The sequence below is a fragment of the Daktulosphaira vitifoliae genome, unplaced genomic scaffold, assembly GCF_025091365.1.
Source record: "Daktulosphaira vitifoliae isolate Bord-2020 unplaced genomic scaffold, ASM2509136v1 Scaffold_1, whole genome shotgun sequence".
NCBI classification, from domain to species: Eukaryota; Metazoa; Arthropoda; class Insecta; order Hemiptera; family Phylloxeridae; genus Daktulosphaira; species Daktulosphaira vitifoliae.
The window spans coordinates 440,256-462,595 of NW_026099572.1; the positions used below are offsets into that span (position 1 = coordinate 440,256).

A 22,340-nucleotide genomic window follows, 5' to 3' on the forward strand; every position below is an offset into this window, starting at 1 on the left:
AGGTTTAACTAATGTATAACTGTTATTTAAAAAAAAAATCAGTACAAAATTTTAACTAGATAAAAAATTATTTAAGTTGACAATGAATGCTAGTCCACTCTATATATAAAAATTAAATTTAAGATTTCCATTCCTGACATTTACCCTAATAGTTTTTAGTTTTTTTAGATTGAATTTTCGAAAAAAACAATTGTATTTAATTTAATATCTTTTTGTACTATTAATGAACTTTAAATTAAATTTTTTAATAATTTTTTTTTACTTTATTCGAAATTAAATTCAGTCGAATAATGACCAAATATTTAGACTTAAAAAGATCGATAAATAATTTAAAAACTAATTCCAAATTAAATATATAAAAATTCTTATTATATCTAACTTTTTCCTCCCTAAAGTTATATTTCTGAAATAATACATATAGTTTTTTTTTAATTTTTAAATAAACCAATGTTCTCCAAACTCCCCTTCCATTTGAGTTTATGAAAACTTTTTTCCTAAATTAGTGCTTATTATTTTTAAATCAATAAAAACTAATTTAATTAAAGAACTTAGAAAAATGAATTATTGAATAACTTTAACTCAAAAATTACAAATGCATCAAAAATAGCTTACCTGTATATTGGGTGTTGCATTAATAATATAGTATTATTATCCGTCCAATGTTTTTTCTAGAGAGAAAAAAATTATTTTAGTATCCTAAGGAAATATTCAATAAATTTTATTTAAATCAAAATACGTCAAATAGTTTTTAAAATAAAAATAACGAATTTCACAAAAAAATGACAAATATGAACTTGTAGTTTACATTCAATAAATTTACCGTGAGTATTACAATTATTATTATTTTTTAGAAAATAATTGAAATAAAACAAAGTATAAAGAGAACTAATTTGACAAAGGAGAACACGAAGTAGGTGAAACGAGGAGATCAGTGACAATAGGCGAGGACGTGATTGGAGACATGGAAAGTTTTAAGTATTTAGGGTCAGTTGTGCAAAAAAGCGGTGGTATTGACAAGGATGTAAGACACAGGATTAAATTCAGGTGGATGAAGTAGAGAGAAGCGTTTGGTCTGTTATACGATAAGACAATTCCAATAATGCTGAAAGGTAAGTTCCATAAGACCGGCTATGATGTATAGTTCAGACTATCGGGCGGTTGATAAGAAATAAAGGAGAGAATGAGAGTAGCAGAGATGAAAATGCTTAGATGAATGAGTGGAGTGACTAGAGAAGATAGATAAGGAACGAGCATATACGAGGGAGTATAGATGTAACGTCAATCTTAGATAAGAAGAGAGAAAATAGACTTAGATGATATGGTCATGTTATGAGGAGAAAAGAATCGGAATCTTTAGAAACAGTTATAAAAATGATTGTTGAAGGATTGAGAGGTATAGGAAAAACAAAAATGAGATTGAAGAATGTAATTGAAGATCGTGTCAAGTGGATGTTTAGGATAAGGATGGTCGACCAAAAGTAGTTGAAATTAAGGCGAGGAAGAAGAAGAATAGTAAATAATTAATTGAGGTTACAGAAGAACCTCAAGCTACTATAGCTCTTATAGTTTGGAGCAAATTAAACACTGCTAGTCTTCGCGATACCTTTTATTTTGTTACAACTCGAACATGGGCGATTCTTTTGAACTAGCTAGTAGACAAAGGTGACGAAGCTTTAACATAGGACTTAAAATGTTAATAGACTGCTTACTGAGGTATACAAAGAAAGGGTTAAATCGATAGTCAGGTTTGAGAGTGAGTCACTGGAATACAACACCATCTTGTTGGCTGAGTTAGAGAATACGACATTAGCGCACCTGTGCAAAAAAATTGGTTTTTAAAGACACCGACAGATAGGGCTGTGCATACTACAATCAAGAGTTTGATTTAAGACTCGAAAATTTTTTTTAGAAGGGTTAAAGAGACATACATCTAGAACATAATGTAATTGTAACCCTTAGCATGGAGATACAAAGATGGTAATGAATCAAGGATGTAAACGTATAGATGTAAATTTCCCATAGAGTGCGAATTTGGTTAAACAGAAAGACGTGTCATAGATATTTACAATTATGAGAACAGTTAATGCAGTTGACCAGACCGAACGAAGTGTTTCGTGGATTTTGCCAATCTGGCTAATTTATCAATAATTGTTCTGGGTCTGAGGAACAGCGCTAAGTGCTCGGAAAATTGTTAGAACAGGAGGCCATATAGTGCGATATGCATTTTGGAAGATGTCTTCGGGAACTTCTCGCATGGCTTCCGTCACTGCTAATTTTATCTCTTCTACAAAAGGGTTCCTTTCAGAGCTGCCTTTATCCAAAAGGCAAAATGTTAGCAATTCACCTACTTTTTTAAGAGCTGCTTCTGAATTTTTTATGACACGGCCCGCGTCGCTTCGTTATATACGATGCCCCGCGACTTGTGCCACCTTTATCAGCCGTCGCCTTACCATGAGTATTTGACTGACCAACATCGCGTGTTATACGCTACGGTACAAAGTCCAGCAAATGCCGCACGACCGACGACGACCCGCCGCAAATGGTGCGGAAGTCTTCCTCCCGTTGTGAAAGTGACAACGTTGACCAACCGATCCGCACCATCGCCTACAACGCTGCTAACCTTTTGTCGCCCAAGGATCACGCCGGACATCGCGTCGTCGACGCCAGCGAAAGTGCCGCGATATTATGCGAAGATTTTTATTATTGTGTTTATCTTTTCGGTTTGTTTTATTTTTTGTTAAAATAACCTGTTGTCGCTCATTTAATAAACGGCTCACGGGTCTCTACCCTCATAACTAGTGTCGACTACATTTTTGCGACGTAAGTCGCGTCAATTGTAAATAATCCACTTCTATATATAGCACCAATTTGAAGTTCGTTTTTGGCCTTTAAAAATCACAAAGACATATTGTCAAGTGCTTAACGCACCATCACTTGTGGCGAAAGTCTTATAACGGTTTGCAATTGTGGTAGTGTCAACAGAAGTATGACATTTGTTCACATAATGGCCAATAGTAGAATCGAGCTACGCCAAATAAATGATACATATGGAGATAATGCCAGAAATATTGTTTATGACAAGATGTGGATTTGGTAGCAAGAGATTGGTCAGATTGGTCACAGCTGTCAGAAGGGACGTGGACGAAGCATCTCATACTCGACGTTCGATTGTGGGTGAACCACACAGATAATACAACTTACTACTACTAAAATTTGTTTCTAACAGGTTTGGTTTTCCCATAATTATTTTCAATTTTACTTATTAAAGTATAATAGAATGGAGAGCGCTTAATGTGTAATTTAAAGATGTGATGGACGTTACAGAATACACAATTTTTAGTCGTGGGCACTGTGCATTAAAATTGATGTAATTAGAAGCGTCGGTAGGGACTTTAATAACTTCAGAATCAATCTTCCGAACAATTCTGAAGAGTATGGAAAACTGGAGGTTCATAGAAAACTACATTACTGACATTCTGGTTATCTAGTAATTGGAGGAACATCAGAGGCTATCTAAAAAGAAGGAAACCCCGGTTCCAAGTGAAGACCTCGATGTGCCGTACATTATACTTTAATTATTGTGATACCAAACCAAACTGTAATTGAATACAATGAAAACTTGCAAATGTAAAATGTATATACTTAATAAATGTATAATTCTCAAGAAAATAATTTGTAATAGTAATATTAACAATAAACAATGATGACTCTTGCAAAATCAAAAAGTAAACGCAGTATTCACCAGAATCATTGATTCAAAAATGAATAAAAAAGATAGATAAGTTATACATGTAGTTATGTTATGAACTATTGTATAAGTCGTATTGATTTAGCACTTAGCTGACCACTTGACTTGTGCACATTCGGGTCAAATATTTAAATAACAATTAGCCGTAGTTTCGTCGCCGTACTATTAATTGTATAGATTAATTATTACGATTATTTTACAACTCATCTATGTCAATTACAATAAACCACTAATATTAAGTACTAAATTTATTTCTTTTATCCTTCCTGCTAAGTTTAAGAAAAAAAACAACGACACTTCAGATTAATTACGTTCAACAATAGTACCACAAACGACTCGACACCGCTCGTCGACAACTCACACACAGTAAGGCTAACCCAAGTGATTTGTGAAAGCGGAACAAACCAAGATCACAACAATGATACTATACGTTATTAATATAAACCATACAGCATACTGTATACCATGGTATGTAATGTGATAACTTGCTAGGTGTACCATATACCACAACACCATCGAGCGATACCTTTTACCATGAAGCAACGTTCACCAATGAACACCGAATAATCTACTCAGGAAGAGGAAACGACCGTATTGCGGGGTATTTATTACACAACTACTGGTGTATTTGAAGTAAACATTTAAGTGAGTGGTTCCTGTTACCTTATGTTAATAGAACAATTCATTTATTATCACTTTTAAAATTTCAAAATTGTAACCATTTTACAGTAGTTGTCGAAACATAATAGAATACTAGAGCTTACTGGCAACTCGTATATAATATATACGAGTTATTATTACGAAAATATCATATTATAATAAATTAATTACTATACAGATAAGAATGAGTTAAAATTAGCAACATTATTTTTATGCCATTTATATAATTAATATTGATTAATATTTTATCATAAATTATACAGGGTGTTCAGTAAGTCAGGAAACAGGTTTCTATTGTTTTCATTGTTTGTAACAATAGACCTGTATCCTTACTTACTGAACATCTTGTGTATTTATTTACATATATATACAATAATACTACCTTTGTTTTCTTTCTCAATGTGATACATATCCCTTCAACAGAGACTTCTATAGAAACTTTTTTCTTTTTTATGTTCTTCGTTTTATATTCATACTAAAACCAAAAAATAGTATGTCATTGACAAAATACAATAATAAAATATAATTCATAAATATTTATTATATAATATAGTAATAATATAATTAAGTAAAATTAAAACTATATTAAAAATATTATTAATTTAAAAAACTAAAAAATATTAAAAATATTAAACTCAAAGCCACAAAAAAATTAATGAAAAGTCGCGGATACGTATTTCGGAAACAATGTTACCATTATCAACGCTAAACACATACTGACACCCCGACTAGAAAAAACTCCCTTATATACCCCTAGTGACCTTATCACCTAATGACGTCATCACTAAGTAATATTATCACATTTTGCCAGTTTACACAAGTTTAATAATTGAATTTAATTGAAAAACTATCGAATTTTTTGAAAGATGAAAATACCCTTACTAGGTGTTTAGCCAAATTGTAAGTCGGAGCATTAATATTCGACACAATAGGTCTCATAGTACTTCCTGGCTTATGTATTTTTGGCAAAGCATATAGTTTAGGTATTTGAGGGTTTGAAATTTTAATGAAAAACCTGAACTTTTCTTCGATTATTAATTTTGAACTATTTATNTAACTTTTCTTCGATTATTAATTTAGAACTATTTATGACGTTTGTAGCCTCCCTTATCATTTTACTTAATGGATTCTTTTTAATTTCTTTATAAGGACCCTCTTGAATCATTCTTGATACTCTTTCATAATAATCTTCTTTTTTTAGTATTACAACAGAATTCCCCTTATCTGCCTTTAAATAAAAACAGTTTTTATTTTTTAAGTCATTTATGAGTCGTGAATGTTTTTCATATTTTCTTAAACCCCCTTTATTTATAACAGAATTTTTTTGTAGAAAATTTAAACACTCCCTTCATGCTAAGTCTTGATTATTAAAATCAACACTTTTAACCCCCATTTCAATGCCTACTAGTAGATCTTCCATTGGAAATTTTTTTGGTAAAAAACTTGTTTTAAGACCCAACTTAAGTATTTCAGTTTCTTCANCAAGACCCAACTTAAGTATTTCAGATTCTTCAGCGGAAAAAGCAATGTTTGTGTAATTTTTAACTAAATCATCCCCCCAGTTTTTAGAAAATGAAACTACCGGACTTTTATTAAGATTATCTATTTGACCCTTATTTTTGTATTCTGAAAGTAAATTTTGAAATTTTTTATTTAACTTTTCTTTTTTTGTTTTAAATTTATGTTCAACCACTTGGTACATCTTCAGCTCGAAGATGTCCCACTGTGATTGACTCAAAAAATTAGAGAGTTTTAAATCTAATTGATAAGCCCCCATTTCTAATCTACTTCTATTGCGATAATGATTTATTATTTCTAACTTAAGAAATTTCTCCTGAGCGAAATTTATTGACTTGTAAAAATTAATATTATTATTGTTTGACTTACTTGTTTCATTATTAAACTTGTGTAAACTGGCAAAATGTGATAATATTACTTAGAGATGACGTCACTAGGTGATAAGGTCACTAGGGGTAAAAAGGGAGTTTTTTCTAGTCGGGGTGTCAGTATGTGTTTAGCGTTGATAATGGTAACATTGTTTCAGAAATACGTATCCGCGACTTTTCATTAATTTTTCTGTGGCTTTGAGTTTAATATTTTTAATATTTTTTAGTTTTTTAAATTAATAATATTTTTAATATAGTTTTAATTTTACTTAATTAATTAGCCACAAGTGATCAATTTTTATTATATAATAATATAATTACTACTTCGTATTATAAATATTTATTTCAATGTGATTCCCTGTGGAAGAAGATATGAATATTTCCTAGGATCCTTTACCAGTCAAAAAAGACGACCTATAAAGTTGCGTTAGATCGACAGCCTACATAAAATTTTTTCAAAAAGTATGAGGAGTCCTGACAAAAATTAGGCAGAATGATCCCTCTCGGATGTATGCGGGGATAACAAGTAAGAGGAAATAAACTAATTAGAAAAAGAAGGAAGAATTCCAAAAAATAAAGCGTTTAAAAGCTACTGGACAAATTGTATGATTGCTGTTTCACAAGTCATGTGTACAGGTCTACTGAACACTTGTAGTGTCCACGGATATATGAATGGACATATCAGTACTAAGATATAAAAGATTATATAGAGGGTATGATTTTAATGAGAAGAATGAGGCCGAAGAAAGAATACGCAGTATCGTATGATTTTGCTGTAGTTAATACTTCTTTAATTAATTTTTTTTTTTAAATTGGAAGCTGTAAAAACAGTTATGGTAATGAATGCTGAAGTAAGAATAGGTAGAGGAAGACGAAAAACGATATAGAAGGATGTTATTGAACGTAATATAAGGACGGGTTATGGCTCCATAGATGATATGGGAGAACCTGTCAAGTCGGGGTCAAGGATAAGGTTGGACGATCCCAAGTATTTAAGTAAAAGCGAGAAAAAAGAAGATTTCAAATCTATATAATTTTTTTTTATTAGCTTTTATTATGAAAATATTATAGCTCAACAATTATATAAGAATTAGATAAAATAGTATTAATTATCATTATTAATTACAGAGATAATTGGTGTTAATTAGTATAACAAAAGTAAAGTATGTACAATAAATTATAATATATAATAAAGTAGTTAAATAGTACAACCAGCGCTCAATATAAAAGTAATGATGGCAGTAATCACGAGAATAGAATGGGAATTTAGTACAACAGAGGGGACAAAATTGGAAATTCTTTTGGATTCTAAAAATTTTATAAGCAGGCACCTATTAGATACCAAGGAGGAGCAATTCAATAAATAGTAAGGAAAATGTTTGAGGACTTCATCCTCATGAAAATGGCAAAAGAGAACAGAGTTCAGGTTTAATTTGTAAGCAAAAAGGTTATGACTCAGTCTGAGTTGTGAAAAGCAAGAAATAATAATGCGAGTAAGATCTAGTTGATGGAACCACGGAATTTTGGAATTAGATAGGTACGATGGAACGATGCCATCGGGCAAAGCTGTTAGTGAGAGAAGAGCACTTACTGAACCATTCTTCTATCAGGATAAATCTTAAGTAATGCAGAGCATTAGAAAAAGGAAGAAGACAGAAAGGATAACATAGGAATGATGATGCGCATTTAGCCAAAGAATCAGCGAACTCGTTACCGCGGATCTCGACATGGCTAGGGACCCAATAGAATTGAACTTCTTTACCAGAGGTTAAAATTTTGTAGAGAAGTACTCTAATAGAAAGGATTATAGGGGAAGTTTGAAAATCAAAAGGGTTAGAATTAATAGCCAGAAGACAAACCTGCAAATTTGAGCAAATGAGAAAAGAGGTATCTAGAGAAACAGAAATGTAGAGTAGTGCATTGACAATAGCAATGCATTCAGTAGTAAAGGAGGAAAAAAGGGGATGCATGTTGGTGGAAAAGGGCATAGTTAAAGAATGCGTGGAAAAATTGAATGAATTGGGAGTAGAAAAAGATGAAGGTGATAATTCTTCGTGATAAGGGACGTAAGATGTCGCCACTTTATTACAAAACGAAGGAAACGAAGATTCATTTAAGTAAACTGGACGACGATTAATGTAGTTTTTTAATTTTTTGGCAGTGAACCAAAGCTCCTGAATAGATGTAAAGAGATTAAGGGAAGAAGAAAATGAATGCCAAGCATTTTTTTTTTTGCATATTTTAGAATGCAAGCAGTGGAAGATCGTTACGATCTTATCAACGTTACGTTGATAAGCAAAACAGTCAGAAATAGAACTAGAGGATCTGTACTGACGGAAAGAAATGGAGTGTTCTTAAATAGTGGCCGTACATGTAGAGTTCCACCAAATAGGGGGAGAAGGAAAATTTGTTTTGAAGTTTTGAGAATAGGTGTAGAGGCATACGCGGCTTTCAGTAGAATAGAAACAAAGGAATCATATTCTGATAAGGGAGAAGAAGAAAGACAAAAATTGAACTAATAATCAGTGATGTAGGCAGAATATAAGCCCCAGTCAGCTTTGATGAAGTTAAATTGAAGTGGGGAAATGATGTGAGAACGATTCCTAATCAAATGCAGTTTATGTGTAATTTAAAAATTGAACAAAATAAATTTTGTAATTTTAAGCTATGCAATTCATAAAAATACCATAAAATAAAACTATAATTCACCTTTATGGAAAATATAGAAATACTCACTCTAATCTGTCTCATTAACGCCACAATTTCATCTCGATTAATTGGTTTAGGAATATCCATAGATCCAATAAACTGTAAAAAATTATTATAATTAAAAAGTTTATCATAAATAATACCCAAAAATCTTATAATAATACATAACAAAACTAAATAACAAAAATGATGAGTCAATCCATATGACAAATCATCCAGAAGTGGACGACGATGGTTGCACGACCACCTCATTTTTTCTTTTTTTTTCTAGTCAATAGGAATAATTAGACCAACATTGCTCATTTAGGATGGTAAGTGTTAAAAACCTTTGAATACTATTTCGTATAATTTATAAGTGTTAGAGTATAGAGAGTAACTACTATTCGTCCAACTACATTTGGGTAACAGGAATGTGCTGGCCAAATGACGTTGCCTAATGACCAAGCATAGGCTCCACCGTTAGGTTCCGGCTAGAAAAAAAAAAATTTGTCCCCCACGACTTATTGCTATTTTTGTGTTAATATTTTTGATTTTATATTATCAAGTTTAAATTGCTATAACATTTAGAAAAATGTATGTATTAACACAATTTTTTTTTTCGAAATACATTATATATAATTCTTTCATTTAACATACTTTTTTTTAAAATGAACAATTTTCCTTCATACAGGGTGCTTTCAAAATTTGAAACATACGTATAAAAAGTAGAACTTGTTCAACTTGAATTTTAAAAATGTTCCGAAAATACTGCGTTCTTTAAACATATATCGAATTAAAGCTTATAATAAGTACTATAAGTTCAAAAAAAAATTGTCTTGACATCTTTTCTTCTATAGGAAAATTGCCGTCAAATTTAAAGAAAAATGTCATTTTTATGTAAAAATCATCGTTTAACACGAATTATTTTAATACTTAAAACTGCCATAACTTTTTGAAAAATGTACAAATTAAAATTATTTTTTTTATATTAAAACCATAGATATTTTTCTTTCATTTGATATAATTTTTTTGAATATCTGACTCAAAACCTACCTTTGAGGGTAATTTAAAAAAACAATTTTTGCACATATGTTAAGTTTTTTCAACGTAATTTTTGAAAATGTTCCGGAAACATTGACACTTTTATTTAATCTTAAGTTAAAGCTTATATTGTATACTTTACTATGAAAATAAAAAAATTAGAAATAAAGATTTTCTTCATGGTGAAATGGCTACCATATTCTAAAATATGCTATTTTTGTGTTAAAATTCTGTTTGGTATAATATATTATATATTAATAAATAATATTTTTGAATCTAAAAATTACTAATCTGGATATAATCGAGGAAAAAGAAAGTGATGTTGCTTTTGTAATTATCCACCAATTTCTTGGAATTAAACACTATCTACAAATTTGCACCGAAGCATTTTTTATGATAGTGATTTTAATCACTGTCAGATAACTTTATATTTTTATAAAAAACCCAAAACAACTTTAATTCTTCATTTAATGGTAAATATTTATTATCAGCTAAATATTACAATTATTTCAGATTTAATCTAATTTAATAATATTTTTATTGGACTAAGTGTATTGCAACTCTATACTTATTGGGTAGCTAGTCATTGACCTTAATGTCTTTACTTTAACGAGCATCGTGCCAGCAAACAGCACGGAGAAACTTACCAATATATTTTTTAGTGTTTAATTTTTGTCTTAGTAATTATTGTGCCACATCCTTTAGAAGCGCTAGTGCCGGATTACATTGGGCCACCACAATTCCGTTTTAATAAATCTGATAACACAGATATTAATATTTTTGAAACTTGTTTTGACCAGGCCAGAGGAATATTTAAAAAATATTAGTCTCAATCTTTTAATAATATATACTCTCAAAAAATATACTAATTCAAAATCAAATATAGGTACATTGTTTAATTATAATTATAATAAAAAACATAGAGTGTGTAGAATCCCTTATATATAATAAAAAAGTTATAGATATTGTGTAACGGTTTCAAATTATTTATAATAAAACGTTTTTTTTATCTTTTCTTTTTGGTATATTATATTCGACAAATGAAAAAAATTGCAATTTAAGCTAGTTCAAATTTTTAAATTATTTTCTCGACTTGAAAGAACGATATAAATTCAAAAAATTTAAAAGTTAGTTTGAAAGTGTTCCGGAAAGTCTGACACTTTTATATATATCTTAAATTAAAGCTAATGTAATATACTTTATCATGGAAAAAAAAAATTTCGGACTTTATTTTATCTTCAAGGTGAAAATGGCTACCAAATGCTATTATTGTGTGAAAATTCTCAATTTTATTTTTTACATTTTTAACATTATAATGCTATAACTTATTGAAAAGTGTATTGATCAATATAATTTTTTTATGGGAAATACTATTTTCTAATAATCTCTTTTTTATTCTACATACTTTGTCTTAANAGAAATAATATTTATATACTTCTTTAATTCGACATATTTGTTTTTTAAATCGGACCATTTTTCTTAATACAGAGTGGTTCAATACATAAAATTGCATAGAGAAAGTAGAAGTTCTTCAACTAAATTTTTGAAAATGTTCCGAAAATACAGATACTTTTATATATATCTTAAATTAAAGCTTATGTAATATACTTTAATATTAAAAAAAAAAAAAATGTTGGACTTTATTTTGTCTTTACGGTGAAAATGGCTACTGAATGCTATTTTTGTGTGAAAATTCTCGATTTTATTTTTTACATTTTTACTTTATAATGCTATAACTTATTGAAAAGTGCATAGATTAACACAATTTTTTTATGAGAAATAATATTTTTTAATAATCCCTTTTTTATTCTACATACTTTGTCTTAATCAGGATATTAATAAGGAACTAGCAGTTTATGAAGCTTTTGGAATAATCCACCAATTTTTTAAAATTAAACACTATCTAAAGATTTGCATCGAAGCGTTTTTTTTTTATAGTAATTTTAATCACTGTTAGATATCATTATACTTGATCTAACTATGCCACGTCACCACTGTGCCCCGATACCCCTTTACTGGGTTCTTTATTTATTATTTTACTTGTAATTAGTAATAATATCAAAAATTTGACTTGGGTAATATAAAAAGTCTAATTTCAGATTTGAAACCAGCGCGAAAAGTTGATTTAGAAAAGTATATTTTTGATTTTTGAAGTTCAGCAGTGCAGTGTATTTATTCATAAGTAACTAACAGTTTTTATTAAAAAGTATTGCATCAAACCCTTTAAATTTTAATACACGTTAAAAATAAAGAAATACAAAGCTACTTTATTATTTTTATAGTTTCTCTTAATTATAAATTACAATATTAAATTATTGAATATCAATTTCTTACTAAAGTTAATTACAATAATTAGTTTTTATTCATATATTATATTTATAAATCAATGAACTACTTTAATCAGGATATAATTAAGGAAATAGGAGTTGATTATGCTTTTGTAATTATCCACCAATTTCTTAGAATTAAACACTATCTATATATTTGCATCGAAGTGTTTCTTACAATATTGATTTTTGAACAAACAGAGTAAATGTTGCTACTAGATATTGTTTTAGAATTAGATTAGAATATATATTTGTAGTCCTATGTGTATTGAGTATATAGTCATATTGCTAATGCCTTTGTTCTAACGAACATCGTGCCGATAGCCAACACAATGAATCTTACGGTGATATTTTTAGTATTTAATTTTTACTTGGTGATTACTATATTGCATTTTTCTGGGCGTCCACACTGGAAATATTGAGTAGCCACAATACTGCTTTGATAAAATTTTTACATAGAATTGTTTGGAATCTTTTACATAGAAAAATCAGTCATAGTTTTTTCGTATCATATTATTTAAAATCAAAATTAAAATTAAATTTGTTCGTAAAAAATTATATTGACTATACAAACAAAGCGTAGTGTGAAATGTATACATTTATTTATTATCTATACTTTATTTAATACACATTGGATTACTTGAAAATTATTAGGTATCATATGATATAAGGTAAGTACGATTTAATGAATGTTTTAAACCTCAAACAATCTAATAAGTTATAAACCATTAAGACGTGGTGATTAATCAAAAATTGTTTTTTTAACTTAAGTTTAATTTTTTAACTAGTAAATATAGATAAACAGAATAAAGATAATTATTATTATTGTTATAGAGCATTAGATTAAATTATATTTAAAATTCATTTTAGTAAATAAAATATTAAATTTCCTAATAACTACAAGTAATTTAGAGATGACAAAATAGAAATATTGTTAGAGATTATAAAAAGACAATATTATTACATACACGTTTAGGAAAGTATAACGACTATTTCTCACAAGATGGCTGGACGGTTTTATTTTGTTTACATATTACTGTACTTCTAAGGTTCGGAGAATGTGGAATGACCTTGAGTATTATTCACTCTCGATAAATACACTATAGGATTCACTTATGCTTCTTATAAACTATTAAACTTCCATAAAACTTATAACTATAAAATCAATAAAATATTGCATCATTTTAAAGCCTTACATGAATTTTAAGTCGTATAATTTTTAATCTTCATATAAAAATTAAACACTAAATGTAATAGAAAAATGACAAAATGATGATCTTTGCTAAATTTTAGCTTTTTTTAAATCAATATTTAAAATACTATTTTTTTTTGAGATAGAAAACTTAACGAGTATTCAGGCAGTAATAAAACATAGATTAACAAATTATTAGTAGAAATAAAAAGAGCAAAAAATAAGGATTAATATAACTATAAATCGAGTTGACAAAAAATTTACAATTTATTATATACACATTTTTTTATTTTAACATTTATTACTCAGGGTATAATTACTTTTGAGTAAATTATAATTTAATATGGATTTTAATAAAAAAAAATTACAAGTAGAAATGTTAGTTGAAAAATATTATTTTAATACACGTTAAAAATAAAGAAATGCAAAGCTACTTTATTATTTTTATAGTTTCTCTTAATTATAAATTACAATATTAAATTATTGAATATCAATTTCATACTAAAGTTAATTAAAATAATTAGTATTTATTCATATATTATATTTATAAATCAATGAACCACTCTAATCAGGATATAATTAAGGAAATAGGAGTTGATTATGCTTTTGTAATTATCCACATGTTAGTTGAAAAATATTATTGATAGTATACATTTACAGGAATTAGTTTAAAAAAAATATATGTCTTTAAGCTTAATTAGAGTTTAATTGAAAAACATGCATTATATGTATGTATATATAAAAACTTAAAAGAATCTAAGACATTAATTTAATTTAAAAATTTTGTTTAGTTGTTTCTTACGAATTCAGAATGACTTCCATTTGTATATTTTCTTGAGACATTATCTTTTTTTCCCCATAAAGAAATTTTTTCATGTGTAACCGTTATTTTATCAAATATTAAATAAATAGGCCCCAACAAAAAATATAAATCAGAGGGTAGAATAAAACGCCATATATTTTCATTTATTATTAGTAGCAAATGAAAATATATATTTAAGATATATAAATTCAACTTTTAAAGCTTTTTACTACAGTTATATTTTCCATTTTTTTTATTTTAACCATTTTTTGTAATTATTTTTACAGTTCTTGAAGTGGCAAACATATCTAAGATATTTGAAAGAGAATCACAAAAAGGTTAGCGATGGGTACAAGAACTATAAATTAATCCACAAATTCTATTGATGATTTTTAAATTTGAAGACATATATGGAGATTTTCACTGAGTTTCAATTTTAAACATAATATAACAATATTTGTGTAATTTTCTTTAAACATCGGAAGCGTCATAAAAAATAAACACTTTTTTAATATCAGAATCTGAAAATATCTTACTAAAGTTTTTTTGGTTAATTTTCTTTTTTTGATTGAACAGATTGATATATTCGGTACTTGAAGACTCAAATTTTCAAAACCCACCTTTGCCATCAATAGCAAATTTCACATTTATTTCGATTAACAGTTACAAAATTGATAAGCTCATTTTTCTAACTATACCTTTTCTTGGCGAGTCTGTAAAATTATTTTTCAATTTTTTCACAATAGTAAATTGAGTAATAATAATAATATTGATAATTAATTGGTCGACCCCAAGTAGTTGAGATTAAGACAAGATAAAAGAATAATAATAATAATAATAAATATTCAAGTATTTAAAAAATTTATATATCATATGAGTAATTTTAAATTATTATTTTGTTACAATTTTTTTACGAAAACAATTGACTGATTACTTCAAGATATTGTAGCAGTAATAACTCCAGAAAATTTTACATTACACAAATTTCAATTTCTTTGGACATTTTATTTATTAAAAGTGTAATTTTTTTGTCTTTTCACTAAGCTTCAGTACAACAGATAAAGATATTTCTCCATTTTGTAAAAAAATTACCACTGATTATTATTTAAAAAATCTGTTAAATAAAGTTAGTCAATCTGTATTCTTCTGCCTCTGTGGGGCGTTACTTTTTTTAATTAAATAATTAAAAAATGTTTCTTTTAATATTTCTGTTGCTAAATGTTCCTTTTATTCACTGTTTTTTTAGTAAATAACTTTTTAAATTATTTATTAAAATTGATATTGCCGTCCATGCTAAGTGGCATCCTTTACTCATTTATACTTTTATTCTAAAGTTTCAAAATAAAAATTTTGGTTCAAACTTAAATAAGGCTTGTTTGAAAATAATTTATGAAAACTTTTAAAAGCTTTAAAAAAAATTGAATCTTTTATCTGATCTTCAAATGTAATAAAATTTACAAAGAAAAAAATCATTATTTTAAATTTATTTTAAGTGCGAATGGCTTGTGGAAACAATAGCAATAATTTAAAATATATTTCATTTAATAGAACTATTCAAGAGGTTTGAAAAACTGAGTTTTTTTTTTTTTGTCGTACTATCAAAATTGTCTAGTATAAAGCTATTTAAGTTGATAAAGTGGTGTTTTTTTACATGCTTGAAGTTCAAAAACTACTGAAGTTGGAAATAATTTTTGGTGAAACAAGATTAATTTGAAATTTTTACCTACATTTTAGATATAAATCAATAGATTTAAATATAAATAACTGTTAAACATTTAAAATATCACTTTTCAGTTGTATCTTTTTTCGCAGCTTCTTCTCAAGTCTCGAAGACATGTTTTATAATATTGCTCAAATAACATTTATAAATATAATTTAAAATATAAAATATTAAATCTTTTCGAATCGTTATAAAAAAAAATTATATTGTCTTTTAATGATATTTATTTAATTCTTATTTTTGAACATCGTGAAGCATATAAAAATCGGGCATAATACAATTAGTAGACTATCATCTAATATATTTTATTGTCTACAAGGTGTGTCATGGTGTCACGTCATCAATATTATTTTTATTATATATTTTTATAATAATAAATTAAGACCGCACTGCCGACGCTTGCAACTGTTGACTCGACTATTAAAATAAAAACATGAAATTACGCAATCTTATAAACACTATTTAGACTTGATCATCGTAGTCAGTGGACTCCAGTACATCAAGATTTATTATCAAATCATCAGTCTCAGCGCTCGGTTGTCGCTGTCCGATTTTCTATCTGACGCCAAGAGTTTGTATATTTTCTCTTTGACACTTTTGCCTTCTTGAACTTAAGTGCTTGTGTCTTGCACTTCGTATTTAAATATATTTTTCTCCTGAGGCGCTCAGTATTTGTGTCTTGTACTTCGTCTGTATCTCGTACTTTGCTACATCTACTATTTTAATGAAATACTTGTGTTATACACTTCGTCTGCACCTCTTACCATGGTATCTTTAGTTTTTATTCTCTATAACAATGGCTCTTCGATACCTTCGATAGCATCGGAGTTTCAACTAAGCTTACTATAACAAACGTTGTTCATTATACCAACACTACTATCATACTAGTGGTCTTTTGTCTTATAACCGGTGTAACAAGTTTCGTCTAATAATTGAGTGTATTAATCATTTTTTGTGACTTTTGTTTACAAAACAAGTATATTTTAATTCAGTTTTCTTTGTGGACAGAACATTTTTCATAATATGGATAAATCATTTTTAGTGTAAATAATATAGAAAAATTCAGGAATGAAACGTTTGAAACCTAGTCAAGAATACTACACTGATTATCTAGACATAAATATGTATATGTATCTTTATTTTTTTCTCTCATACGTAAAAAATCATTTTTTTTAATAATTATTTTGTGCGATATAAATATCACTGACCTATAATAATACTGTAAATTTATAGTATTTTTAAATGGTTTAAATGGATAAATAAAGAAAAATAAAATAAAAATTTATAATAATTATTAAATTAGAAAAAATATACTTCTAAATTTATAATGTTACGGCTTTTAAGGAAAAATAATGCTAAATCATCTTCATAGAATGACTTTTTTTAAGATCTACAAAATTATTATCATTAGTGTAAATAATAATAAAAAAGGATAATAAAGAAGATAATTTTTAAAAACTAAAAAATACTTCATTTTTTTTTTTGTTATTTATTTATGCAAAACAATTTTTACTAGTTAATTATACAGATTTTACACCGAAATTCTAATGCAGTATCATCCAATTAATAGTGAAAATTTTCACTAGGGAGAATCCGTATCTAATAACAAAATTGTATTAGAGCTATTTTTTCATCTTCTTCGGTATAAAAACTCAGCCACATCAATATAGACCATGTCTAATCAGACTGTTCTAATTTCCCTCAAAAATAATTGCATATACATAAAACCAAAATGTTTTTCTTTTTTTAACCGTTATAATAATACTGTTACTCTAGAGAAAAAATCGTTTTTTTTCTTATTCTAAACTTAAAAAATGATTATAAAACTAGTTTTATTAGTAAAGGATATCATTTTTTTTTTAATTTATGATATTAAAAAGAATGGATGTCATTTTTTATTGCAAACGTTACATTACTATTAGCTCTATAGCGATTAACTTTGACGAATTTTAAGCTCACATTGTTGAAAGCTTTTTAACGAAAACGTTTAAAATGTCATTCCATTTTGAAGGAAGTAAAACGTGGTATACAAAATATATTAACAAAATATTTAAATTTTATTCTATCAATTAACACACTTAATAATAATATATATAGTTAATGTAGTGATATAGCCAGGAGATATTGAAAGGGTTTTTAATTTAGGAAATTTAGCAAATTATTAATATGTTCTATAAAATTAGGCGATGATGTCCTTGTTTGCATTAAAATTATATTAAATTTTATCGCTATTTTGTTAGTAAATCTTATCTTATCGTTTACAGTCTAAATTTAACAGTTATTCTATATTTATATCCAGATAACAACTCTGAAATATTAATATCTTTTTCAACACACTTAGATAGTATGATAAAGAAAAACATTTTAGATGTTGGGTTTTATTAATATATCTAGTTACATCTAGATATCATTAAAATTTTATTTATTTATTTTTTAATTACCTTAAAGCACTTTTTTATGAAATGAACATGTCAATACAATTAAATATGTTTCAGCTTTTCAGATGTTAAATTTCATTAAAACGAGCACAAAATATTTTAAAAATATCAATGTATTTAAAATTTTTTTTTTTTTTCATTAGTTATATCTTTGATTTATTCAGTTGTATTATTACTTAGTTATTTTTTATACAGACATTTAATTGAAAATTTTTAATTCGTATTCTTTAAGCTATTCAATGGTTTTATCGTTTCTTCAAACTTTTATCAATCAAACTTTTATTAAATCAAAGTTTTACAGTACCAAACAGTACTTAAAGAAAATCTGATTTTTTCAGGTTCCATTTTATAAAAACAATAATAGTTTTGTATTTTTTTTTTCAAGGACTAATTTTAGCCCATACTATTGCCGAAAAATAAAATTTTATCTTTTTGTCACGTGATTATTTTAGGTAAAATTTCTGCATAACTCTTCATAAATTATTCATTTGATTTACATTTTTAAGAATATATTTGAATGGTATATTATAATTTTATTACTGTTACTATTAATGTTTGTTATTATTTTCCATGTACATATTTAATTTGTTTTTCATGTTTTAATGTTATTCTTGCATTATAAAATTTATTTTTTTAAAGGGTTCTTGTATCCGTTAATATAAAATAAAGAAAGATATTAAGACGTTTTTTGGCTTATTTTAATAAAATTTAATACTTGATTTTTAAGTAGTTAAAAATAATATTAATATTAAATAATATAGTTATTTATATTAATATGGAAACACCCTCGAAAAATTCTATCTAGTTATAAAATGTCTATATTTTTTAAATGTTCAAAATATCCTTAAACTCCATAAATTTAACAATAAATCAATAAATGAACTGAAACAAATACTATAAAATTGATTTTCTTGAAATAGCTAGATACAATATTTAGAAAAAGACATATAATTTAATTTGGAAAATTGATTATATTAGATAAAAAAAGAATTTAATTTAATTATCCAATCAATGTTTCGGACAAATATCTTGAATATTAAACTTAATCTTTTATTTTATTTGTAGTCAAAATGTTTATTTAAATAGAAAAATTCAGAAATTTGATAGGGCCGACGTGGCCATCATAATTTATCGAATTATAATGTAAGACTGGTGTTACCTTAGCATGGAATGTTATACCGTGCTCGAACGCTTCTTCCGGATGCATTGGTATTCTTGTATCAAAATCGTCGTTAAGCACAAGATTATATTGTTTTTTGGAAGAAATATTTCTAGTTAATGTATCCATTAGGAATATTTACTTATAATTTAATGTTAACAATAAAACAAGCACTTTTTTTAATTTAGACCGCACTTCTTTAAAGTGTATAGTTTCTGATTTCATATATATTGTAATATGTTCTTAAAGTTAATACAAATAATTATGATTTAACTATTGTGATAAAAACTCCAACAGTGGCGGCTTAACGTTGGAACCGTGCCCAACAGACATTCTCAGCCTATTATTAATACGAAACATTGAGACGACCAGATGATTATTACCGTACATTTTTTAAATACGTAAAATAAAGTTGTACACTTCTACATAATAATATTCAATAAAAAAAAATGCATAAAATATTTTCACAATTTTGTAATTAGCTTTTATCTAAAACTTAAAAAAGATGTAAATCGTATTTAACACGAATCTAAAATCAACAATTACCTAACGCAGCCAACCGAATGTTGGTTTGTACTGACTATTACTTATAGTATCCTACTCATGGACAACCACATGACTATCACTCTTAACTCGCCATCTGTTAGACAAAATGTACGTTTCAGTTTTAAGTCTGCCGTACTAATAGATAAGTACTTTTAACAACCGTGATATCGTAAATAGAGATGGAAAGTTTAGTTCATTTCTGTAAATAGTTCATTCGTTTTTTTATTTTACATAATACATTTATGTACCTAGCTAATATTATTATAATGGTGAATAAAGTAATACAGATAGAAATGACAAAGAAGAATCTTAAAAGGTTAAATTAAATATATACACAATTTTTAATATTATTTTAATTACTTTTGTATAGTGCATTAATTTTTGTTTGTTATTTGTATTCATTAAATAATTAATACTTCTAATATTATTACATGTGTTATTTAATTAAAGTTACATCTCTGTTTTTATTAATTTGTATGATAACAATTTAAAGATGATCAAATTGGTGTATTGCTAAATTTTAATTTCAAATAAGTCAAGAGATTTAAATAAGTATAAAAAATATGGTTTTGTACATATGATGATATTAATGTAATAATAATAATAATACGAGAATATAATTTGTACAAACAATAATAACTATCCAAAATTTAATTTTTCTTAGAGTAGGTAGTTAAACAGCGAGGACTAACTTGTGGAGACAATGTAATATACATGATGAAAATAAAAGCTTATCAAAATTGTAGTTGATCATTATAAACTAAAAAAAAATTATTATCAATACCCTCATGGCTCATGTTATCATTATCACCTAATCCAAGGTGGATTATTGACCAGTAGTCATAAGTTAAATCAGAAATCTCATCTAATATTTGTACATTTTATGAATTTATATTATTGTTTAACTGTTAAGAACCGTGTAACATTTTAATAATATAATTTATTTGTTATCTAATTGTAAACAGCTGTTTACCATTTACAGAATTTCGAACAAAGAACCACAGAGAATTTTTAAAGAAGTTCGCGAACTATTTCAATTATACATTGCTATCAATTTTTTTCGAATTGTGAACTGTTAAGTTACACGTTCTGAAACAGTTCAGAATAGTTCATCAAAGTGATAGTTCAAATGAACTATTTTTTCACAAACTTAACATCTCTAATCGTAAACAACTTTCTTGATATAAAATCTTGGTAAAATGTTAAATTACTTAAAAATATTCATTATAACTCATTTTTTTTTTAATTTACTTATTTTCAAACTGTACTTAAATATTAAGGAATATTTTCACAGAAATCTTATAGTTGTAAATACATAAGAGAATGTAAGGTTGATGAGTTTTAAACAAAATAAACACATTAGATAAGATAAAAGTAAAACATGTAATGAATTTTAAAATTGCTATATTATAATAAATAGTATTAAGTTAGTCAGAACTGATATATAATTTATTTAAATTAGTTTTAAGTGTATAACATAAGTTATAAGTTACTTTAATAAACTCAGAGTCTAACCCTACATATTAAATAATGTAAAAATATCGGCGTCTAAAACTCTTACCCCCACTTACCACTGAACGACTAACAAAATCGGCTATTCATATTAACTAATGTTATATTTTTCAAGTTCAATGTATCGCTATTACTCGCAAAATAATTTGTTTTAATGAGATAGTTATTAATTTTTATTTTTAAGTGTACAAGCTCTTAATGTTACTTATTTCTTGTAACAACTATCTAAAGTCGAATGATAGTATATCATATGAAAAACATAGTTATGGACAATATAATATAATACTAAAACATCAAATTATTCTGCCTAAATTAATTTTACATAGGCATAAACATAAAAATTATTATAAAAATTTGGTACAGATCGATTGAAAATTAGATAAATCATAGCATAAATATTAACACATAAAAAACATATAATTATATTTTTCCACCAAATTACAATAAATAAAATAAATATATACTGTTTTTAATTATTAATCTTATAATATAATAAAACATTGAAAATTTAGCCAATGCTATAAAAATTACTAATGACCTACAATTTTTAATTTTTTTAGCTTCGATACGAAGCTGAGAGGGTATTAATTTTACCATGATGTATTTTTTTTTTTTTTTTTG

General features: G+C 26.7%; 1 protein-coding gene across 4 annotated transcripts in view; it reads right to left on the reverse strand.

Annotated features, from left to right (window-relative positions):
* Nucleotides 1-20,233, reverse strand: part of LOC126895883 (carboxyl-terminal PDZ ligand of neuronal nitric oxide synthase protein) — a 64,518-nt gene extending 44,285 nt beyond the window's left edge. For 3 of the 4 annotated variants that reach the window (XM_050668184.1, XM_050668179.1, XM_050668178.1), the window contains exons 1-4: nucleotides 19,662-20,233; nucleotides 9,031-9,102; nucleotides 4,791-4,883; nucleotides 613-668 (exon numbers count right to left, since the gene is read on the reverse strand). In XM_050668184.1, the coding sequence (XP_050524141.1) occupies nucleotides 613-668; nucleotides 4,791-4,883; nucleotides 9,031-9,102; nucleotides 19,662-19,790 (350 nt within the window). In that variant the 5' untranslated portion in view covers nucleotides 19,791-20,233. The remainder of the gene's footprint in view (nucleotides 1-612; nucleotides 669-4,790; nucleotides 4,884-9,030; nucleotides 9,103-19,661) is intronic. The other variant, XM_050668180.1, reaches the window with a different exon arrangement.
* Between the last annotated feature and the right edge of the window lie 2,107 nt (nucleotides 20,234-22,340).